At 50.0% G+C, this 22,633-nt stretch overlaps 11 protein-coding genes across 11 annotated transcripts, besides 3 other annotated features; all 11 read right to left on the bottom strand.

The window, feature by feature from the left end:
* Window positions 1-427: 427 nt before the first annotated feature.
* Tb11.01.0670 (protein kinase, putative) lies at window positions 428-2,092 on the bottom strand (the record flags this gene model as incomplete). The annotated part of the gene is made up of 1 exon (XM_823866.1): window positions 428-2,092. One exon carries the CDS (start codon window positions 2,090-2,092, stop codon window positions 428-430), a length of 1,665 nt encoding a protein of 554 aa, XP_828959.1.
* Window positions 2,093-2,612: 520 nt separating this feature from the next.
* Tb11.01.0660 (hypothetical protein, conserved) lies at window positions 2,613-4,049 on the bottom strand (the record flags this gene model as incomplete). Its single annotated transcript, XM_823865.1, has 1 exon — window positions 2,613-4,049. The coding sequence occupies one exon, from the start codon at window positions 4,047-4,049 to the stop codon at window positions 2,613-2,615; it is 1,437 nt and encodes a 478-aa protein (XP_828958.1).
* Window positions 4,050-4,416: 367 nt separating this feature from the next.
* Tb11.01.0650 (hypothetical protein, conserved) lies at window positions 4,417-6,093 on the bottom strand (the record flags this gene model as incomplete). The annotated part of the gene is made up of 1 exon (XM_823864.1): window positions 4,417-6,093. One exon carries the CDS (start codon window positions 6,091-6,093, stop codon window positions 4,417-4,419), a length of 1,677 nt encoding a protein of 558 aa, XP_828957.1.
* A 722-nt stretch (window positions 6,094-6,815) lies between these two features.
* Tb11.01.0640 (hypothetical protein, conserved) lies at window positions 6,816-7,337 on the bottom strand (the record flags this gene model as incomplete). Its single annotated transcript, XM_823863.1, has 1 exon — window positions 6,816-7,337. One exon carries the CDS (start codon window positions 7,335-7,337, stop codon window positions 6,816-6,818), a length of 522 nt encoding a protein of 173 aa, XP_828956.1.
* A 453-nt stretch (window positions 7,338-7,790) lies between these two features.
* Tb11.01.0630 (hypothetical protein, conserved) lies at window positions 7,791-8,402 on the bottom strand (the record flags this gene model as incomplete). The annotated part of the gene is made up of 1 exon (XM_823862.1): window positions 7,791-8,402. One exon carries the CDS (start codon window positions 8,400-8,402, stop codon window positions 7,791-7,793), a length of 612 nt encoding a protein of 203 aa, XP_828955.1.
* A 482-nt stretch (window positions 8,403-8,884) lies between these two features.
* Window positions 8,885-9,289, bottom strand: Tb11.01.0625 (DNA-dependent RNA polymerases, putative; the record flags this gene model as incomplete). Its single annotated transcript, XM_823861.1, has 1 exon — window positions 8,885-9,289. One exon carries the CDS (start codon window positions 9,287-9,289, stop codon window positions 8,885-8,887), a length of 405 nt encoding a protein of 134 aa, XP_828954.1.
* Window positions 9,290-9,631: 342 nt separating this feature from the next.
* Tb11.01.0620 (hypothetical protein, conserved) lies at window positions 9,632-10,771 on the bottom strand (the record flags this gene model as incomplete). Its single annotated transcript, XM_823860.1, has 1 exon — window positions 9,632-10,771. The coding sequence occupies one exon, from the start codon at window positions 10,769-10,771 to the stop codon at window positions 9,632-9,634; it is 1,140 nt and encodes a 379-aa protein (XP_828953.1).
* A 471-nt stretch (window positions 10,772-11,242) lies between these two features.
* Window positions 11,243-12,883, bottom strand: Tb11.01.0610 (uncharacterized protein; the record flags this gene model as incomplete). The annotated part of the gene is made up of 1 exon (XM_823859.1): window positions 11,243-12,883. The coding sequence occupies one exon, from the start codon at window positions 12,881-12,883 to the stop codon at window positions 11,243-11,245; it is 1,641 nt and encodes a 546-aa protein (XP_828952.1).
* Window positions 12,884-13,161: 278 nt separating this feature from the next.
* Tb11.01.0600 (hypothetical protein, conserved) lies at window positions 13,162-15,060 on the bottom strand (the record flags this gene model as incomplete). Its single annotated transcript, XM_823858.1, has 1 exon — window positions 13,162-15,060. The coding sequence occupies one exon, from the start codon at window positions 15,058-15,060 to the stop codon at window positions 13,162-13,164; it is 1,899 nt and encodes a 632-aa protein (XP_828951.1).
* Window positions 15,061-15,293: 233 nt separating this feature from the next.
* Tb11.01.0590 (hypothetical protein, conserved) lies at window positions 15,294-15,713 on the bottom strand (the record flags this gene model as incomplete). The annotated part of the gene is made up of 1 exon (XM_823857.1): window positions 15,294-15,713. The coding sequence occupies one exon, from the start codon at window positions 15,711-15,713 to the stop codon at window positions 15,294-15,296; it is 420 nt and encodes a 139-aa protein (XP_828950.1).
* Window positions 15,714-15,990: 277 nt separating this feature from the next.
* Window positions 15,991-17,037, bottom strand: Tb11.01.0580 (glycerophosphoryl diester phosphodiesterase, putative; the record flags this gene model as incomplete). The annotated part of the gene is made up of 1 exon (XM_823856.1): window positions 15,991-17,037. One exon carries the CDS (start codon window positions 17,035-17,037, stop codon window positions 15,991-15,993), a length of 1,047 nt encoding a protein of 348 aa, XP_828949.1.
* A 1,962-nt stretch (window positions 17,038-18,999) lies between these two features.
* Window positions 19,000-19,242: a repeat region.
* Window positions 19,243-20,512: 1,270 nt separating this feature from the next.
* Window positions 20,513-20,759: a repeat region.
* Window positions 20,760-22,235: a repeat region.
* The last annotated feature ends 398 nt before the right edge of the window (window positions 22,236-22,633 follow it).

The raw sequence follows: 22,633 nt of genomic DNA, 5'->3' as shown, positions 1-22,633 counted from the left end.
AGCCAGCGTTATATATGATTCATGGGCGGAACACGAAGCTTTCAAAAACAAAACTGGAAAAACATTATAGCGTTTCAGCACGGGGGAAACTGGAAAAGGCAATGCATAGGGTAGTGACGTATCGAGTGAGCGCATCTGTGCAGAACCACAATTATTCACGCAGACCCAAAGCGCTGTCGGTGAGCGGAAAGATATATATTCACATACAAGCACCCCGAACGTGCAGACTGCATTGCGTTTTGCAGGTTCACCGTAGGGCTAAGGTGTGGTCAAGTCAGAACACAATGAGTTTTGGCTTCCAATTGCCAAAATAGCAAATATATCAGAAGGAAAAGGCTAAATGGCGAAGACCCAGGACGTTATACCTTTGGACGATGCCCAAGAACAAATAAGATAAAAAAGCGTATAGTGGAAACCTGGAATCCGGCTAGTTCTTCTCCAGCCAACGGAGCACAATGCCACGTCTTCCAGTCCCAAGCGGCACATCCGTCCCTTCGTCAACTCCACGAACCGGCATAATCCGGCGACACCAACTTGATCGCTGAATGGCGCGCTCCGCAGAGGCCACCAGCCGCCTCAGCGCAGCACAGGGAAAGCGGTGACGCATGCGACGCACCTCAAAACTCTGAGCAAGCCTTTCATGCGGTGGCACCAGCAGATACTCCATTATACTAATGACAAATGGAGGCAAAGGCAGGTCTCTTACAGGGACGTCAAACAAAAACCGAAGTGCAGCCACAATTACCAGGGTGGTACAAAAAAGTGCAAAGTTGACGATGACCCTCACCGTAAGCAGAAAATCACCTTTAGGTGTATCTGGAGTTTCGTCTGGGTCCAATAACAGTTGGTCTGCCGAAAACAAGGAGCTGTAGCTCCCATTGGTTGCGAAAGCAGTAGACTCAGAGAAGCCGTCTAGGTCCGAAGGTTGCCTCCCCCTTTCAATATCGGTTAAACTAACGTTCAAACTACTAAACTTAGTGTAACCATCGTGAGTGCTGTTGCCATTGCTAAAATCACCATCCCACTCGGCGTCCTCCCCATCACTATCGCAGGCATCAAGGAAATTATTCATTTCGCGGCGCAAATCGGGGCAAGAGCGAAACTGCCTCGCTGAAGGATCAGTATCATCCGCACGCAGTGCCCGGGCGAACCGAGAACGCACGACATAGTCTTCCGGCGTGTTTGCATCTCGATTCGCTACTCCTGTGGATCCAGGGGTGGGTGTGGTGAGCCTCAACGATGATCGGCCCGTGACTCCGCCCACCATACCGCCCAGCACCCATACATGTCTCAGCAGCTTCCTGACAGACCATCGCAACGCAGGGTCTGGCTCGAGCATAACTGAAAGAAGGTGCTCGAGTTCAGGTTGAAGACTGTGCGGAAGAGTGTACGCACCGGAGGTGATTACCTCAGCAAGGCTATCCGCACAACCTTCTTTACGAGCCTGAAAAGGGTGAACGCCGAAGATCATAACATACAGTGTGACCCCCGCAGCCCACACGTCAACCTTTCGGCCATCGTAAGCCGGTTTGGGTACTAATAACTCAGGGGCACAGTAATTCATCGTGCCGCACGAATGGTGAAGCGATCGGCCGGGTGGGGCACAGCAGGCAAAACCGAAATCCGATATAACAAGTCGGGTGTAACTCCTATTCAGCAGCAAGTTTTCCGGCTTAATGTCACGATGTACTACATTTGCCCCATGAAGTGTGTAGAGGCCATTTAGCAACTGTCGAAATATAGATCGTACCCACCGCAGTGGCGGTCTGGGTCGATATTTTTTTTCAATGACGTCTAGAAGTGTGCAACCCTCCACCACATTCATAACAAGATAATAGTTACGAGACGAAACAAGTTTGTCAACGAGCCTCACCAAATATGGCGAAGGAGGTGCAGCCTCCATAGCACTCACCTCTCTAACCACGGTCACACTCATGTTCTGCGATTCAATTACCGATTTACTTATAACCTTTACCGCGTAGACCTTGTCTGTTGTCAAGTCCACGCAGCGATGTACATTACTAAAGGTTCCCTTTGCAATAAGGCCCTCAATCAAGTATCTGTGATCACCAATTATCTTTCCCGTAGACATTCCGTCAAGGGATAGGTTTAAACGTATAGTACCTTCTCCCCTCGTAAGTCTTCTCTTGCTCAATAAATAAAGTGGATCGGCTTATTTAGAACTTCCCGTCTAGTTCGTGAGTGGCCTCAACTCCTCAGCGCAACGCTATCCCAAAGTTAGGTCCTATGACGTCGGAGTTCCAGTTACAACACCCGCAGAAGGCCCTCTTCCGGTAACAGTAGAGACGGAGGGAAGGCGACCAACAGATGTAATTTAAATGCGGAAGCCCACAACCATGCTACGTCCTGTAAAAAGTAAAAAAAATAGCAAAGAAAAAAGAGGTAATGGCGAAAATCGTGGTAAGTAGCACGAGAAAAGCAGGCAATCGGAAAAGAAAGACGTTGCGCAGAGCAACAGATAAAATTAGTGCCAGAAGGCCTTACTTAAAAGTGCACCACCCGACAAAACGTAGCACAGCGCAACATATAGCCAAAGGACCTGGATGCTACGCCCACTTCCACCATGAAGGCACTACAGTGCAATTTGTCACTTAAAGCTCCTGTGACCGCTGTACGAGAGATAGACAACGGAGTAGCCGGTCTTTCCATACCTGCGGGAGTCCCTCACCAATGTCTCCTAACAGCTCCGGCCTCAGGAACTCCAGCGGCATCCCCCGCTTCAATATCGGCTCCTTAGTCAATACCAAGTCGCTCCGCTCGGAGGCAATAACGAAGAAGCGCCGATCTCGCTGAGGGGAGGGCACAATATTGACGCCTTTGTCAACGTCACCGGAAACTTCGCCTCCGTCAGGGTGGAGGCAAAGCGTCACGTGAAAATTCCAATTATTGACATCGCGAAAAAGTCGAAAGAAAATAACGGAATCGTCGAGCATTTCTTTCGTGTCAATGCCATCGCTCCTGTCACCATCAACCCCACCTCCAACGGCGTTTACCCCTTCCTCAGAACCGTTGTTGTCCTCCTCCTTAATAAATGGTGAAACACAGAGCGGGTCCCGAAGCCTGTCGTGCTTAAAACATCGCACCTTGGCGCTGACGATGTAAAGGGGAAGCGACACACCCTCAAACACCACATCCACGGATAGCAGGAGAACCGAACAAGGGCTGGCTGCACCCTCGACCTCATTGGCCTCCACTTTTCGCAAAAGGAATGTGCGCAGGTAGGGATCAGCCTCAATGCTTCGTTCAAGTAGCCTCGCTCCTTCAATATGGCGCAATACGTGATCATAGTTCTCAGAATGCGTTCTCAAATCCCACGACATTAACGATGGGAAGCACACGTCAGTCGAACGTTGGCAAACGCCAGCAAAAACACGCCCCTCCCATATTGTGACACGGAATGTGTCCTCCGCCCTGACAAGTCGATAAGGAACAAACACACGAAAGTCATTTGCCGGATTTTTACCAACGGCTTTTGCTAGTGTCAACTCTACCGTCGATCCCATTCCCGCCGAGGACGTGTCCCCACTCAGTATCTGATGGTGGACATCACGCAAAAATTTTGGTGAATTGCGCATCGCGAGGAAAACATCGCGCGGAGAGTGAAGTATTGGGGTTCGGGAAGGCACCACCCAACTGCAGTCGTCTGCTACTACCCATCTCCCGCAGAGCACAACACCGTCCGAAGCGGCACCTCCACATCCTTCGATATCTTTTAAGGCATCGATAACCCACTGCACCATCTCGTCAAAACGGGGTGGATTACCGTCTATACCACCACAGTCCCCCACTACTCCTGCAGCATCATCTACTTTCTTTTCCCAATCGTCCTCACCAGTGTATGTTTCATAATCTTCAGCGGGCTGCGGCACAATATTTAACAACGAGTGCACAGGCAGCCGCGTGTCGTCAGAATCAAGGTACCGAACAAAAAGACTAGTTTTGGGTAATGAAAGCGTGCGGTGCGGAATCTTGTGTCGACGGCCCACTTCTGAATTAAGGACGCTGCAGAGGGGGAGGCGGAAATCCATTGGAGGCTAAGATGGGGGAACAAAAAGTGATGCCTGCGGAGAAAAATATGGAAGTATCAGCGCCGCACTAACCCAAACAACAGGATAATATAGGAAAATCAAGGTGACAGCGTGGAAACACCATCTCAATGTCTCCTAACATTCCACAAAGCAGCATTGCCAAAGGGAGGGGAAAAAACATATACGCCAAAAAGGCGTGTGCGTCGCGTATCCGCACTCACGGATGTGTGTATGGTAGAATATGATCTATAGTTGGATCGCCGTTTCCCTGCAACAAACTCGCGAAGATGGGAAGGTAGGGGAGCTGCCATGGCACCAAGTCACCACGGACAGTAGGGTAGCTAATAAGCAAAAGAGTATGAGCATCTTAAAAATTCTGTGACAGGAAATTTTCATAAAGAGCAATCTTATCACTCATTTCCTTCACAATACTATCGTCTTCCCTGTACACACCCGAGTCGAGTAGTTTTCGCCTGTTTTCTTGTAGCTTTTCAACGAATGCTATCATTTCTCCCCTCGTCGAGTCCCGTGTGGACACCATTGAGGTCGCTCCCGGACCTTCCATGGGTTCCCTCGGCGGGGACACATGTTGTGCGGCAGACCTGTCGGTGAAACTGTCACTGATTGCAGGTGCGGGCGCAAGCGGCGGTAAGTCAGCCGCGGCATCGCCTCTCAGTTTCCTTTCAATTGGTCTGCAGCGCGTTTCTTCGTCACCAGACCCCCACGACTCGATGTCAGCGTAGCAATAAGTTGATGAAATGTCGCCCACATCCGTCTGTCCCAAGCCCTCCTCAATAGGCATCCCCGGAAAGGTTGACACGGCCACTCCGTGGTTCTCACCTTCACGGTGCGACAAAGAGGAAATCGTTGTATTAGCGAAGTCATCAGCGTATCCTGTGTCTAGCTCCGTATCAGGAACCGCGGGTCCCCCATGCGCGACTGGGCAAACTCTATCACTACCGCCTTCAACATGTAAAGGCTCTTCCTCATCTTGACGGACCACGACCTCCGCGAACACCAAGTCCTGCCGCCTCTTTGTTTGCGTGACACCTTTTCCCCTACGCCCAAATTTCTGCATTCCTTTCTCCACGTCGCTCTTTAATTCATGCAGTAATAACGTACAATCATCATGCGCAAGTGCATCACCTGGCCGCCTCGTTGATGTTCCACCGGCAACTAAAGTACCAAGCAAATCGTAGCAGCGCGGACTTCGTGTCTCCATACCCATCCGCGGCTCTACAATCCCATACCGTCGCTTCGAATCATCAATACGCCTTCGTTCTTCATCCAATCTCATCCGTTCCCGACGACAGCACTGTTCTTGTAAGTGGTTGTAACGCTTGGTAAGCTGATACAGTTGGTCCTTGTACACTTCACACGTACGCTTCAGTTGATCACGTTCTCTGGATGCCAACGCTAGCTCTGAATCACGCTCCTTCAACCGCAGTTGAAGTTTGGCCATCGCTGAGTTGGCAGCGCACAGCTGCTCCTCAAGAGCGTCGGTGCGTGTTGTGTCCTCATCACTAGTCGATACCCTGGACACATATCGCTGCAGCTTGTCGTACTCACTTTCTGCTGCAGAAAGTCGTTCTTCCAGTAGAGCAACTGATCGGTCGCGCTCCGCTAGCTGAGCCTTGAGCACATCGACCTGCGTAGCCGCTTCCTCGCGTTGCCGCCTAGTTCGAGTTTCTAACGAAAGAAGGTGCTGCTCGTGCTGTTCTGCAACTTTCACACGGCGGTCCTCAAATGCAGCCTCGCGAACTTCAAACTGCGAAATTCGCCTATGAAGCGCTTCCTCACGCACCTGTAGGCGACGAGCCAACTGCTGAAGCTCCTGTTGTAGGGCATCCAACTCGCTTATGCGTTGTGCTTCTTTTTTTCGCACTTCTTCCGCGACTGCCTTTTGGAGTCGCGCCTTTTCCTCATTAATTTCGCTACGTAAGCGCGCTTGCTGTTGAGCCTTCCATACTTCAAGGTCAAAAACGGCTGCGTACTCTTCTGTGCCACGGAAGGCCGCAGCGGCAACACACATGTCCTCATCCATCGACGATACGAATCAAAGTAAGTGAAAAAGCGGCAGTTCCCGCGCCACCACCTCACCCACTAGTTTTGTGGTTGATTTAACAGACACCTTTGCCCACGGCAAAGCAGCGTTGTGAAAATCCTTTGAAAAATGAAATACGTGCAATAACACGCGCCTAAAACACGCACAAGTACGCGTGGATACGCTGTTCACACAACAAAGGTAAGGAAAGGGAATGCGCCTCAAGGAGAGTGGTGGGAACAGCATCGCGACACAAAATGTACTTCTTACACTTCTCACCATAACGAGGAAGGTAAGTGATAATTCCCAGAAGCGGCGCAGCACAACCGAATACAGTAGTGTACCCATGCGCTTCTCCAGTTCGTTCGTTCAATACTCCCACAAAACGAACGACATAAAACACGGCCCCCTGCTACAGAGCCCCCGCTTCAAAGGAATATGGTCACCTATGTGAAAACGTTACATCCCCCAGCGGTTATGTGTGCTTATTGCGTAACACTCGAAAAAAAAGGAGGGGGCCCTGCACTACCCTCCACAAACCTCTGCGGCCTTCCCCTCACGATGCTGCGACGACCGCGGCGAAAGACGAAAAAATAAAGAAAAGAAGAAACCGCCCACGGGCGTCGCACTCGCCAGATAACGAAAAATCTATCGAATCAACGAAGAAGAAGCATAACCTACGCTCATTAAATGCAAACCGGTGGCCCCCCCCGCATTCCACCTCAAAAGTATCCTATGGTCCAATTGTAGCTGAACAACGGTCCGCCATACTTTGCGTACGGGTGCATGAGAACATCGTGCAGTGGGGGGCGCCACACATCGTCGTGGTAGAAGAACTTGCGGAATTCCGATGTTAGACCTACGAAACCTTTATCGATGAGGTTTTCCTGTTCGTAGCGATGCCGCTTGTAGCTAGTAATAAGGCAGCGTAGGTTCACCTCGGCTTTTTGATATGGAAGGTGGGCCGCTTGCCTCTCAGACCACTCAATCATCATTTCCATGTTGTAACGCTCCTTCTCGGGTCGATGCCAAGCACCGAAAAGCGAAAACCCAGCAATCATCGCCATTACAGTACGACCCGTAAACCATCTCTTACCATATACCGGATACACGCGGACGGCGGGGTACCCACCGGGAATAACACGTTCCTGCCGATACGCCTGACCGCTAAACCACGAGTAAAAAGCTTTGGTGTCAGTCGGCACCGGGTCGCGTACAAGGCGTGGTGGAGTCTTGCGAATCATTCTGCCTTGTTATTAAACCACACTTGTATCCCAAACGTAACGCCCCCAACTAATGCGAACGAATTTTTACCTACTACCAACTAACGTCGCTATGCTACCTTGCCACTTCTGCGTTTCCTAGTTACCTACGGCTCCTCACGCCTTACTGTCTATGACCTAGTGGCGTAGATCCCTCCTGAGCAGCGAATCCCACATAAGAATAAGATAGCACAGAAATGCAAAGGCAAAGGCAGGTGACGCTACAACGTCGTATGTTAAAAATAAATCCCGGCCTCGCAGAGGGAGGAACTCTCCGGGATGTCCAGTTGGTGATGCCGAATGCAAAGAGGGGAAAAGTAGGAGTTCCGTGACCAGCCGCGAATCTAAGACATGCGCAACCGCACACCGAAGCAAACGCACAACAGTTTGAAAAGTGCCATGTACGACACCCCGGAATCGGCTGCTGGTTCACCCCTATTGCTGATTGCAACTGGTCCTAGAGTCGGCATCATCGATGCGTTTCGCTGGGAGCGAGGCTCGTTCCTTCTTTGCCGCACTTTCTGCGGCAAGAACCACTAGGGGCTTCTTGTACCGAATAATCAGCGTGTTGTGCTGTACATCAAAGGAGAGTTGAGCAGGATCCAACTTAAGGTTACGTCGGTTCATATCAGGTATGGAGAGCCTCTTGAAGTATTTTTTGTTGCTCGTACGCACCACAATTTCCCCCATATCGGTTGGTTTGCTATGCTCTACGGCAACACTAAACACCTCCTTTGCGTATGGAAGATTGCGTATGCGGAACACATAAAACTCCAACGCATCCTGTTTTACCACTTCTGGGCTGCCACTTGTCTCCACAACTAATTCTTTGTCCAAGTTACGCGTTGAGGCTTCATTTCCCACCTCAACTTCCCAAGCGCTAAACCCTCCAAGTGTGGTCCTTGAGCGGTACTTGCGAAGTAGAAGGTCATCAGTAATGACGTCATATTCCTCAATCATCTCACCGCCATCGACAAACTTTGATGTTATGCGACGACGTCCGTTGACAATGACAGATGACTTAGGCTCTGAAAGGGTTACACTCATCTTTTCACCAGCCGGACTCGCTCTCAAAATATGGAGTAGCGCAAAAACGCTGGCAGCTACGTTGATGCATCACGCAGACGTGTAAGGAGATTGAACAAAAATGGGGAAGAGGAAATTGAGGTTTGTTGGGTTACACACGAGTTTCTCGACTCAACACTAAAAGGCGGTAGAGCATCGTGCAGTTTGCCGCTTCTCTGGGGGGTTTTAGATTATTCAAAGGATCCAGCTCACATTGCGGTAGCGAACATATCTTGATATTGAATTCAAAACTCCTTTATTTATTTGAAAACCACAACTGGGGCTTCTACACCGAGTGCGTATCCAAATATTATATAACCGGATGCATGAAAAACAAAGCCCACCGACATAATCCGGAAATATTTTTCGATGATGCGGACACCAGCACTGCTACCGCTAAAAGTGAAAACACCTTGGGTGGAAGCATCACCCTCAGCACAGAGCAGCAACACCGCTACATCGGTCTAGTGCCCCTCAGGGTCCTCTGCGGAAATGGCCTCCACGCAAGCGTTGAAACTTTTCAACGTCTCGTCGCAAATAGCGGCCAAACGCTCCAGACCCTTGGCTACCGTTTCGACGGCATACTCACTTGACTGAACATGAAGTTGCATTTTTGCTTCTAGTGGATGCGGAATGGCGTACCCGGCACTCGTCACACTCGGGTCTTCCATAATCACGTGACGCAAAGGATTTCCTAGCGTATGATCCTCGTGAGAAAATGTGACAGTCGCTGCAGACTCGGAATCCGCATGCCTCTGAAGGTTCAGTTCAACTTTTTGTTCGGCGGATGTGTCGACTTCGTCTCCTTCGTTGAGACGTTGTATGTATTCTTGGTGGAGGATGAAAGCATCCCGAGGGTGAAAACTCATTGCGAGGTGGAAGTCACGAGCGTCTTTATTCTCCCTTCAACCAAGTGACACCGACCCAACAAACGCTTAAGAGAGGTGAAAAGATATAAAAAAGGGAACTTTTAAACGAATGTTAACAAATGACGAGCAAGACTTTGGGGAGAAACAGGATACTTGTTTTATCTTTATACCAAGCGTCCATGCCTACTTGCCACAATTATAGTTGCTTTTTCTTCAAAGCTATCAGACGCAGTGCCCTAATGCTTTCCCCCCTTTCCTTTTGGCTCAAAAAAAAAATACCACTATTTTCCCCCGAAGTCTCACAGTGCAGTGAAAAGAGCAGTCATTTGATGATGGCACTGTTCATCCGAAGCGAATGTTAGCTATCTTACCGGAGGCAGCCCTGAAGAGGCGATCCTCCACGGCCGCTAAAAGTTCTTCATCACCCGTTTTGCACGGCCACTCCGATATTAGTGGAAACAAAACCACACCCGCCCCTGAAACCGTCTCACTCCACCGCAACGCCTCAAAGACAGCAAAGCAAGCCTGCTGTACCTCACCCTCAGCGCTGAGATCACGATATGCCAAGCAAACCCTCTGAAAACGTTGCAAAAGCCCCCCAAAGTCAATTATCACGGTTTGATTTAGCGGAACTCCCCCTGTCAAGGGGGGAGTGGAGGGAAGTTCTACAACAGCCTTGTCCAGTTCATTCTGATGCACTTCGCAATTCGTACTCTTAGGTGTTAACATACCCGATAAAACGCTGGGAGAATAGTGGGTCAACAGTTGACCGGGTCCGTCCATCGCCATATCGACGGTACCTGGGCATGACCGGGTGTCCCTAACGGTGATGTGGCACGCAAACTTTTTCCATATTACTTGTTGTAAATCCGCAAGCGAGACCTTCCCACGGCGTAAAATTTCAACCTTTGTAGCACTGGCCACTTTCAATACTGTTGATTCGATACCAATGTTAGAGTGCCCCCCGTCAATGACCAGTAGCGAAGGACACCTTTCCCCCAAATCGCGAAGGACATGCTCCGCTGTAGTAGGACTAACATGACCAAAAGTATTGGCGCTTGGTGCAGCCACGGGGAAGTTAACAAGTTGCAGAAGCTGGAGCGCGATGGGGTGATTTGGTATCCGCACGCCCACATACCCTGAATTCCCTGTTACCGAGGGAGGTAGCACAGAATTCGCCCTAAACACGATAGTCAAAGGCCCAGGCCAGATTGCATCCCCTATCCACTTAGCTACCTCCAGGGCTGCAGGGTCAGCATTAGAATCCCACAGTCCCACCGCTCTCTGGATATCGGGAACATGGCAAATCAATGGGTCAGTGGAGGGTCTCCCCTTAACCTCAAAGATCTGTTGGACGGCCCTTTCGTCGAGCGCATTGCCACCCAGGCCGTACACTGTCTCGGTGGGAAGTGCCACTAGTCCTCCACGAGTAAGGGAGTGCGCTGCGTAATCCAGCTCGGATACGTCAATTATCCTCGCCATGACACAATCAAACCCCAATGCCTAGAAATTTATTGACTAAGTTCCTCGCGTGGTAAATTGGTTCGGATGGAAAAACATTGTGGACAAAGCGGTGACAAGTTAGTGCTTAACGAATAAACATGTCATTGATAGTTCCTTTCTCCTTATTTGAACGTGCCGTTTCATTTAAGATTTATTTCAACATTTTTCCATCGTGTTGTACTATTTTAGAAATACCTCTCGCAGGTTTCTTAAAGAATTTAACTACAACGCCACGTGAGCCTATCACCAGATGTGAAGCTCTAGGAAATAACACACGTGAAAAAACGAACAAAAGGTACGCTCACACCGAAAAGGGGTTCACGCACCAGTGACGAGGAAAGAAGGTCCATCATATGCCAGGATCACTATGTGAAACTAATGTGCTAAAGTAGAAATGACAGAAACATGTCAGTCACCACAAGTCCTGACAGCAACAAAACTGCGCAGCAACTACCAACCACTGTCACGAGGTGCCGGCTCACGACCACCCCGCGACTGGCTCCTCCCCTCACGCTGCTGCCTACCGCGCCACGGTCGTTTCATACGCTTTATCTCCTCCCCTTGGGCGTGCTCTTCAGCAAACTCCACTAACCGCTGAGGGACGTCCATACCACATTTTTCCAGGTAATTTATCAAGTCCTTCGCCAGAGATCCATCCGAACGCCCAATAAAGGTAAAGGACTCACCGGTGCGACCAGCCCTTCCGGTCCGACCAATGCGGTGGCAGTAGCTGTCAATGTTCTTGGGGGCTATGAGGTTAACAACGCAAGTTACATCCGGGAAGTCAAGTCCACGAGAGGCCACGTCAGTGGCTACAAGTATCCGAATCCGTCCTTCCTTGAATATGCCCATTATATGATCCCTCTGCCGCTGTTGCATCCCGCCGTGCACCACTCCAATGCATCTGCTATGAATCCCCAACATACGGGCCAGCGCGTAGGCTGCATTCTCTGTGTCAGTTTGACGCTCGACAAATATCATCATCTTAGCGGTATTCTCGTCAATTTTCCCCTCCTTAATGAGAGAAACAAGTGTTTTCACGCGCTCTTCGGGGGCATCAGCAAAGAAAATGTGCTGCTTAATATTCTCGTTGACCTGAAGTCCCGTTCCGGCAGTTCCAGACCGGATTACGTAGCGATTCTGTGAGAGATACTCTTGGGCCAGTTGCTCCACAACTGGGGGCCAGGTAGCGGACCACATCATCGTTTGAGCAGGGCGGTGGCTCGAAAAGTAACCCAGAATGTCGTCTAATTGGACCTTGAACCCCATGTCCAGTAGACGATCAGCCTCATCGAAGACCAAAAACGACACTTCATCAAAGATCACGTCGCCGTTCTGCAAGAAGTCCTTCAACCGACCTGGGCACGCCACGAGAACATCGCAACCATTGTGCAACCGACGGGCCTGCGCTTCACGTGGGGCACCACCGTACGCTTCGCACACACGAACTTTCCCCGAACTCAACTGATGGAACACTTTCGCAGTTTGTTGAACTAGCTCCCTTGTTGGTGCGAGAACCACTATCCTTGGTGAACCGTTCGGACTCCACTGAAACTTTTTTAGGGCGGGAACGGCGAAGGCTACAGTTTTCCCCGAACCTGTAGGAGCCAGGCCGATCATATCGTGACCCTCGTCAAGGACTGGAATAGTATAGCTTTGAATGGGGGTGGTACATGAAAATCCGGACGACTGGAGTCCCTTCGACAGCCAATCAGGTAGATTGTCGAGATCAGAAAAGAGCTTAACAGGATTCACTGGGACCGCGTTACCCTTACTGTCGAGAACAGACACATCCAACGCCGCAGTTTTGGGTGGCAAAGCTGGACTTGCTGAGGATTCGAGCGATACTTCGGAGTGTGTTTCGATGTTACTACGAAATATTGACCGCACATCTTGCGAAGTGGACTCTGTCGTCCCCACATCCCCTTCCTCCACCTCATTTTTTCTGGGCCAAGTCGGAGCAGTAAATCGGCACAGTAATCGTGCGGAGGCACCTGTGATTGGACGTAGTGAACACTCCAGCGACATAAAATAACAGAGTCGTACTGACTGGCGATAAACACCCCTCCTAACACAACGCAGGGCCCTCATGCTTATGTGCCGTATGCTAGCTAGAGAAAACTAAAAGAAAGTTAAAAATAAAGTGTATAAACAGGGCTAAAAACGATACATCTGATGAATCAAGACGATTCACTAAATGAATGAGCAACAATGGAACCACTGGTAACTGGCGCAATCCACCCCCAACACATCCTCAGGCACACGGTTGAACGTGGTGTGCAGTGGGTCTAAGTCAGTCAAAGGGAATCCATCCATCACCGTTTAGTGGAAAGCACTCACAAAATCCTACTAGGGATTACCTTTGGGGCTCATGGAGACCTGTAGGCTGCCGCCAGCATTACCCAAACTGAGAGCACCTCTTCAGGGAAGGGGAAAACCTTAACTTGGATACCAAGCGTTAGGCCATCTGCACTCAACTCTAATATCTCTCTTCCCGAGGTACTCTCCCCGAATGCAGCAAGTATCTTGTGAGAGTTCAAATGCGTAACGTTAACTGGAACGCCTCTGAAGGTTTTGCCATCACCAATGGTTCCCTTCACGCAAGACTCGAAGAGTGACAAATCCTCTGGTGTGCCCCTCCTTCGGTGGTTTTCGTAGGCACAAAGAGCCTGGGAAAGAACGTACGAAAGTCGCTCATCGATGTTCGAAACGATTCCGCGTGCATCACGGTAATTCGTTATTTCCCGCACGAGTGATCCCTGTAGCTCATTTTCTAGCTTTTTGACATCACGAGAAACCCATAAGAGCGATGGGTTGGGTGACTTGGGAACCATGCGAAGTTTCAGAGGATTCATGGGCTTCCACAGTTCCTCGTTGTCGACATCGAATGAAGTAGTTACTACAAAATCGGACTGCTGAATGTTTGCATAAAACGATCGGTGAGTAAACATACAGCCGATGGTTTCAAACGGGTGAGGCTCTGTTAGTAAAAAGCGACTCCCGGAGGTGGGCTCCCACAGAGTGACTTCAAAGGTGCCGGCCACAACCCTCCTGCGCGTCACGACAAACATTGTCGTCTTCCCCTTTCTATCGCTTCCCACGGCACAGTACGCGTCGAGACCGAACCCCAACAGAAGCGAACAAAGGAGTGTAGAATGATTGCAGACATCACCACGCCTCTGGGAGAGGAAAGTAAGCAAGGAAACCCACGTCGCCCCAGAGCTGTTACCCCCAGAACCACTAAGGACTTCCTGAGTAAGATGCTCTTCTGTTGTCACTGCAAACAGCGAAACAAACCTTGCTGCGTCGAAAGGGGTTTCAATCCCCCTTTCGGAGCGAATAACGGAGACGAAGTGGGCCGTGGGAACCATTCTCCCACTTGGAGTAGAAGCAAACACTTTCACTCTCCTCTGTTTGTGACCCGGTCGAATGTCTTGGAATTCTTTCCACCAACGTCGTGCGTAAAGAAGAAATTCGCGATCGGCTGATGTTATTCCTGACCTTTGCAACTCAATTCTCCTGACAATTTCTTCATCGGTAAAACGAGGCGCTTTATTGGGAAGTATTTCTATTTGTAGTTCTATAATACCCGCGGGGATTCCTGGATTTTCACCACACAATTCTACGGTTAACCCAAGATAGCCAGTTCGTAAAACTTTCCTCCAGTCAACAACGTTCTCACCAACCATTGTCGCTGTTGATAAAAAACGGTCCTCCCGTATGACAGCCAAATTGAAAGGGGTGGAAATTTCAATCAAGTCGAGGGCTGATGTACCAAATGCTTTGTAGTCAAGATGAATCAGAAACTCATCACGAAAGGGCGGATCCACAGAAACATCTTGAGAAACGGATCGATAGCGATGGGGTCCAAATTGCAAGGCCACGTACATATGATAGTCTTGGGCTACACTGGGAGCTATGTCAAGGTTGTCCACAAATGCCTTACCCCCTGCAAGCCGGACATGCAAATAATATTCACCAGGAAGAAGCTTCCATAAATGACAAGGAGTTATTGTGTTCTTGGCGTCCGCACGCTTCTCATCCTGCAGCTTGTTCAGTAGTTCCTGCACTAGACCTCTTTCACGTATAATTTTCATCACGTCAGCCGAAGATGATGCTGTCACCGAACCCTCGGGATTTTCAGTGACATAGGTATCTATAATGTCACGAATACTGGAGTAGACGCTAGAATCCTGAAGAAACGAATGGACGGCAGCACGTAACTCCCTCAAACGCTCATTACTGAGCTGGGAAACCGGTCCAGACATCCGCTAGTAACTATGGCGTTGCTTGTAATCCATATTACACATAAAAAAACAGCAATAAAATAATAGTCAAGACCGCAACAGTCAACGCATAACATAAGACAAAGGTGTCCTAACGTCCGCAAAACGAGCCACACGGCATGCCCGCAAGTCGCGCTGACACAAAACACAAGGAAAATGAGGTGGATGGGGGAAATTGAAACAAATATGACGACAAGTATTGCTTCGAAATTCACTCACAAGAATGAATTGCTATCTTGTGTTTTCTGCCAAAACAACAGCGCAAAGGAAGCAATAAGTAATGCGCTTTGAATAACGAGAGAGGCACCGGGCCACGGAACACCAGCATTGGTGTAGGGATCAATTGCCTTCCAAAGAGAAACGGCAAATCCGCTAACCATAAACAGGACCGACGCAAAGAAGAAGACACGGTCACGTGATGAATCGCCATCACCCATTAGATCATATCGATTGCTAATTGCTCCGGCATCGACATAGCAAAGAACGAACATCCCGCAAAACATCAACAACGATGGCAGCCACATCAAAAAATTATACGGAAGAGCATTTTGCGTCGCCACTATCAGTCCGTCTGCAAAGACAAACAAAGAGGCGGAAAAAAGGGCACCCGCAACGAACTGGTATAGTGCCCGCATGACCCTAGCTGACACCCTCCAAAAGATCCAACGACGGTTGTAACACACCTTCTTTATGGAAAAAAAATGTGAATCGGTGGTATAGTATATTCAGTGAAAAATAATATATAAAGACTGACTGTTAACGAAGATATATAGTTTCCCAAGTTAAAACGGGAGGGGAAAGTACTTTCCCTTCAATTAATGATGTTCCAAGACGGCATAATTGTAAAAAACCGTGCTCCCACAGAACGACACGTTAAGTGGTGGAGGGAAAGACAGCATCTTCCGCATTATTTCAGTTCAGCAAATTCATCGTATTAGAAACGTCGTGTGATATTAGGAAACCGTTGAATGATATTGGATCATCGGTCATTACACCATTTATTGGCCATCTAGAAGCCTCCTCGAACTCATCGACGTCGTTTAGCACCCAACCGACAACAAGAATACCCCGCTGCTGCAAGTGCATCCACAGGGACGGGGAATTTAAAAGCTGTGCTATCGGCCGCAAGAAAAATGGAATTTCTTGTTTCTTTCGTTTCGTAAATAAGGGAACAGAAAAAATATCAAAGTTCAAGGGGATCAGCGGCAGCACGCCAATATAGTGAGCAACGTGCACAAGCACGTAGTCTATGGGACCGGCGAAGGTGTGAAATTTACACTTGTCCTTCTGTGAAGAAAGTCTTTTCATATGCCTTGTAATATATATTTCATTCCTCCAGTTGCTACTGCCAACGAATGTAACCGGTTCGCGTCCATATTTCTTAATCAAATCGAATATCCGATCAGTGAAATCTGAACTCGCATATTTAATATCAATGTGAATTGGGATAGTAGGAAATGCTTCGAATACTTCTTCCAGCAAGCACAAGCGAGTGGTGCCGTCCACTGGTACGGAATCTGTGGCACAGTACATGGTTTTCTCACTAGACACAAAATGGAGAGGTATATTCCTTTGCAGTTGGGGGAGATTGGTGTTGGGATCGTCGCCAACCGTGATGTCTTTTACAGTCACGTGCTTGTACGCACTCCCACAAAGTCTTTCCAGCCACTCGTCATGGCAAACCACAATACGATAGTCCATGGTTTCGCGAACATCTAACTCCAGCATGTCCGCCGCGCCCTCCTTCACTGCCCTGTGGAAAGCATACAAAGTATTTTCCGGTCCCAATATACTCCCCCCTCTGTGAGCGATCTTACTGACAGAGTAGGGGAATTTAGCTCTCAACCGCGCCAGCACCTTCTTCCTATCATGGGTCTGTCGCGGAGAAAAAGCTAATATAGTGGCGAACAGAACACAGAAACCGGTGAAAAAAACAGCGGCTAGTGCAGAAAAGGCCATTGAATTTCACTAACCTTGCACACTTTCTTTGTGTGAGGCCTTATCTGCCGCAGACAACGAAAAATCGTTTATATGCTAACAGATTTAGCGTTACACAAAGCTAATGATTCCTCCCAACAACAAAATAGGGTTTATCATCAGAATGCAAATACCATAAAGGATAAAGTAACCATCAAAGCGGCACAAATATAATGAACCCTTCACAGACAGAAATTAATCGTATTCACCACGACTTGCACAGAACAGACCAACAACGGGATGCACTGACAACTTTAGATTCTTTAACCACGCCTTTATCATATAACGCCACGAACGTGGCGCTCCACAGACCACAGAAGTTTAGTGTATACGCGGCTTACCCACCTTCATAAGACATAGAAATGACACTTAGGTCGGGTTAGCTCAGAAAGCAGATGAAATAACGGCGCAAATTTTGGATGAAGGCCCGTAAAACCGAGGGCAGATGCCATGCCTTAACATCACGGCGCCCCCCCCCTCTCTATAACAAATATACAAAACTAGTATTAGATATGAGTGGAAGCAGCAGAAACTCGGTGGTGCCGGACATAGCCAAAGACAAGCGGGTAAGCTGTGCCAGAACAACGCGGTATTAGAGAACTCCACAACATCCCCTGATGGAAGACAAAAATCACGGACAGTTGCTACGGGAGCGCAGTTGCTTGTTGTTTGCGGCACCCTTGGTACTCCACACACGAACCACAATTTTTGCCATAGCAGCTGAGGAAAGGAACGAGACACTGAACTCCTCCCCAACAAAAAATAAAAGAACGTAGATCGCAGCGGGCACCGCGCCGTGAACGCCAGGTGAGCAAGTTGCTGTCATATCTCCCTCGTCTCATTTCCCATGTGGGTGGTGCGGGACCACCCCGGAGAGCCCAACCAACTCCCCGTGAGTGAAGCGCTGGCAGTCGGTTTGGATCCAATCCCCACCCTTGGTTTGGCACATACGAGCCCCATATCTCTCCTCCGTCGGACCACAGTCCAAAAAAAAACGACTGAGGAGAAGCGAAGGCACTACCGAGAGCACCAGGTAGGGCACCTCCTACATCTGCGGCGGTAGCACCAACCGCCCCCGGCAGACTGAATTGCCACAAAACGACCACGTCAATCGACGATTTACAGCGACCACCAAATCACGACCTTCGTTAGGCAAGCTGTGTAAAAAGCCCTGCCTCCGGCAGGCGTCACATCAAAGACCGCACTTCCCGGCACCGCAAGCGTTTAGCAGCCACTACTCGAGCTATCAGGCAGCGGTGACACGCCCTAGGAGCCGGGTCACTGTGGGTGATGGACGTAGGACGGGGAGGGCCAAGGGTGTACCGCGTTGCCGCTCACTAGGGGTCGAAGTCTCCCCAAAGCCTCGTAAACCCCGTGCCTCTTCCTCCGCCACGCGTTTTCTCCCTCTTCCTTGTGGCTCTTAGAGCAGACGGCACCCTGAAGAGCAAAAAGCGCCATAATCCTTAATAAAGTTTTTCCACCAGAAGACCGGAATGACTATCCTGATTGCCGCTAGTCAGGAAATCCCTACTTACGGCAGCAGCGGTTCAAAATCGAGACGAGAAACCCTTACCAACCTCCGCCACTGCTGCAACTACACGAATTAAATTTCGTTCTCCCCCCTTTCTCTAGTACAACAAAAGCCTCTCCGAGGGACTCTTTATTGTAACCGCGTTGAAAATGGGCTTAAACGGACAGTATTCAGTGATGGCAACATTCGTTGGTGGAATTGTTGGATTCTTTGTAGAATGCTACGTATACGTATCTACAAACAACTTGTGTCTATCATTTTTTCGTCACCGTGCACTCACTTCTTGCCTGAGCAATGATAGATGACGAGCAGGCGGTGGACTCACCCTCGGTCAAATCCAGTTTCGCCCTTCAGTGACGGATGATTTGGCAGCATTCCCCCTCGACACCCTAAAAATACATCATTCGAAACATCATCACCGGACAGCAGCATCTTAGTGCGGGTGATACTGCTGATGGCACGCTGCCACGTGCCCAGGGACCGACAAATGAAAAACGGTGTCACAGCAAGACGCTGCTGATCCCTGTGCTTTTTGATGCCGTAGCCGGAGCACAGCAGTGTTCCCCATGAAAGGAACGCTGCTGGCTCTTGGCTTCCCCCGATGATACGGGGTACCGGACTCTGACACCACGTTGATGTGGCCGGCATTGCTAGGGTACGCAGAACATCAACACCAACCGTGGGAACACCGGTCGTCCCATCGTGGTATCAGGGGCTGTCGGCCTCCAAGGTAAGGAACAAGGCCCCCCTTCGAGCATTGGCACAGCGGTGGCACCTGACATCAGCCAACCAGAGCAACTAGGTGCGGCAACAGTCGAGCACCACGGGAAGGTGCCCACTTTAAGCACTGCCTAATGCCGGCGAAAGTGCACACTTTTATGCTCTGTTGACGGGGTTATCTTGTCCCTCAGCGGGGATACCAAGCAGAACCCAGTTCCCGCTCCCATCATCGGAGCTTAACGAAACGGAGGGACACCTCTCAGGCGGAAACGTGTGACCCTCCCGGCAATGCTCTGCGAGGGCGCGCTGGACCTTTCCGTCACGCAGGAGGTGATCGCAAAGATTATGGGAACCGCGCCATTCACCTCCTATGGTTGCAAACACACGGGGCTTGCCCATTTTAGAGAGAAAAGCACCAGGGCGTCAACACACGTTCGTTTTGGAGTGGTGTAGCTACGAGTCTGAGAACAAACACAGATTTGGGAAGCGTCACTGTTGCAATGGTGCCTGAAAGTAGTGAACAGCATGCTGTGACATATTTCCCTTTCCCCGACAACTCTAACGTGAGCACGGGAAGGTCGGAGTTACTGGGAGAAATAAAGGTCCACGGCTATTTTGAGCGGATTCGAATTGTCGCCCTGCTGCCGGAACTCGCGCGCCCCAAAGGAAGAGAGTGAGAGAAGCTGATATTAAATTTGGCAACTGGAGAAGAGTTTAATGGTCACCGGCAGTGAAGACCTAATGTGACACACAACACTGGGAGACAGGCTGTTTCACACAAACGTTACCTATTTCTGGCGTTGTGAGGTGATCGTTCAGAATGTGGTGCGGAACCGTAACAGCTACCACAGTTGGATCACCTCCAATGTAGCAGTGGGGCGCGATATGAAAAGGATAATGTACTTCAAAACTCCACAACCTTTTACTTCCTCAGAAAAGGGGGCTGGTTGGCCCAAATTACTGAAAGGAACGCGCAATTAAGCCCCGTAAATAGGGGAAAGGTGGAGTGGACGGCACTTGAAGACTCCAACGAGGGCATTACATCTGTTGTTCGCCCGTTGACATCAAATACAATCCCTAATAGGGGCGACATGCTGCCACAACAATGGGTGCCGGAACAGAGAGTCCGTGAAAGTAAGGCAAATCAACGCAGGAGCCTAGCGAAAAGACTAGCCTTCATTAGGTTGGGAAAAAATGTTTTGAACCCTGGCGATGCCGGCCACATCAACGTGGTGTCAGGGTCCAGTACCCCGTATCATCGGGGGAAGCCAAGAGCCAGCAGCGTTCCTTTCATGGGGAACACTGCTGTGCTCCGGCTACGGCATCATACAGCACAGGGATCAGCAGCGTCTTGCTGTGACACCGTTTTTCATTTGTCGGTCCCTGGGCACGTGGCTAGCGTGCCATCAGCAGTATCACCCGCACTAAGATGCTGCTGTCCGGTGATGTGGAAGAGAATCCCGGCCCGTCGTTGCGCGGGATGCAGTGGAACTGCGCCGGGCTATCTCAAGGAAAGAGATTAGCACTCCACAAAACCCTTGTTGATGAGCGGATCGCCTTTTGTCTGTTGAGCGAGACAAGGATGACGCCTGGAGAGGCGGCTTGCTTTAGCGTTGCTGGCTACCAACATCACGGAATAGCTCGTAACTGCAAAGGAGGTGGTGTATCAATACTAGTGAGGGAGGACCTGCCAGTCGAGACCGGTATGACCGTTGTTGGTCGCATTGAACAAGTGCATGCAACAATTCACCTTGCACGTGGAACAGCGCTGACTGTCACGTCGGCATACATCCCACCAAAACACACCTTCACGGCAACTGACCTAGATACGCTTCTGATGACTGACGGTGCCCAGCTCATCGGTGCAGACGCTAACGCACACGCGTTGGCATGGGATCGCGCGAGCCCACCAAATACCAAGGGTGAAACCCTCACACAGTGGTGCATTGACAACCAGTTTCTGGTCTGCAACACTGGTGAGTGCACCAGGTACGCGCGCCACCACGGGGAGTCCACCCCTGATGTGACACTGTCAAGGAATTGCACAGTGTACACGTGGACATCGCTGTATTCTCCCGATAGCGATCACCATCACATATTTTTCGACGTTATCGTTGGAGACGGCACAGATGCACTGAGTTGCCCGCGGCTTCGAAAGCCCATGTACGCATGGCTAAAAGCTGACTGGAGGAATTTCCGTCTCAAGGTTGACGAGCTCTGCAGGAAAATTGTTAGAGAGAAGAACGTCAACACCATGGAACAGAAATTGAGCTCCGCCATCCGCATTGCGACGAAGGTCTCCGTCCCCCGTGGCTGCAGAGCAACGCCACCACATTGGACACCTGAGCTCGCGAAACTCGATGAAGAGATCGCTGGATGCGGACCCTCCCACCGAAGGGAAAAGTTGGTAGCCACGCGTAAGCAGATCCTGGACCATACCACAAAGAAGAGATGGAGCACGCTATGCTCCAGACTTGCGGTGTCAGACCGCTGCAGTTGGCACATTGTCAAGAAGGTATATGCGCCACGACCACTAACCACACAGGCTGTACTTGTTGATAACGCGGCCATCACGGACTACCGTCAAGCTGAGAGGTTCATTAAACTGTACTAGTCCCGCGCAAGAAGGCACCCCGACTCACACCCACCGGCACCCATAAAGACGATAGCGAGTGAGTTCAGTCCCATCACGATGGCTGAACTACGGAGATCGATCAAACTGCTACCGAGTGGATCCGCAGCCGGACCTGATTGCTTATACAACGAGGCACTGCAACATCTCGGCAGAACAGCGCTGAATGTTGTGCTGAGGCTATTCAATGAGAGCCTACGAACGGGAGTCGTGCCGCCTGCATGGAAGACTGGTGTTATCATCCCCATCCTGAAGGCCGGAAAAAAGGCGGAGGACCTCGATTCTTACAGGCCTGTGACGCTCACGAGCTGTCTCTGCAAAGTCATGGAGCGCATAATTGCCGCGAGACTTAGAGACACTGTTGAGTCCCAGCTGACGCCGCAGCAATCAGGCTTTCGCCCCGGATGCTCAACGCTCGAACAACTCCTGCACGTCCGCGCTGCCCTCTGCCGTCCCACGCACCAATATCGTACGGGTGCTGTATTCGTTGACTACGAGAAGGCATTTGATACAGTAGACCACGACAAAATTGCGAGGGAAATGCACAGAATGAAGGTATCACCCCACATTGTGAAGTGGTGCGTATCATTTCTGAGTAACCGAACTGGCAGAGTGAGATTCAAGGAGAAGCTCTCCAGAAGCAGAACATTTGAGCGAGGAGTGCCACAAGGAACTGTCCTTGGCCCAATCATGTT

Source organism: Trypanosoma brucei, assembly GCF_000002445.2.
Source record: "Trypanosoma brucei brucei TREU927 chromosome 11 chr11_scaffold01 genomic scaffold, whole genome shotgun sequence".
Lineage (NCBI taxonomy): Eukaryota > Euglenozoa > Kinetoplastea > Trypanosomatida > Trypanosomatidae > Trypanosoma > Trypanosoma brucei.
The sequence above is the reverse complement of the archived record's forward strand: the minus strand, read 5'-3'. Positions and strand labels throughout refer to the sequence as shown.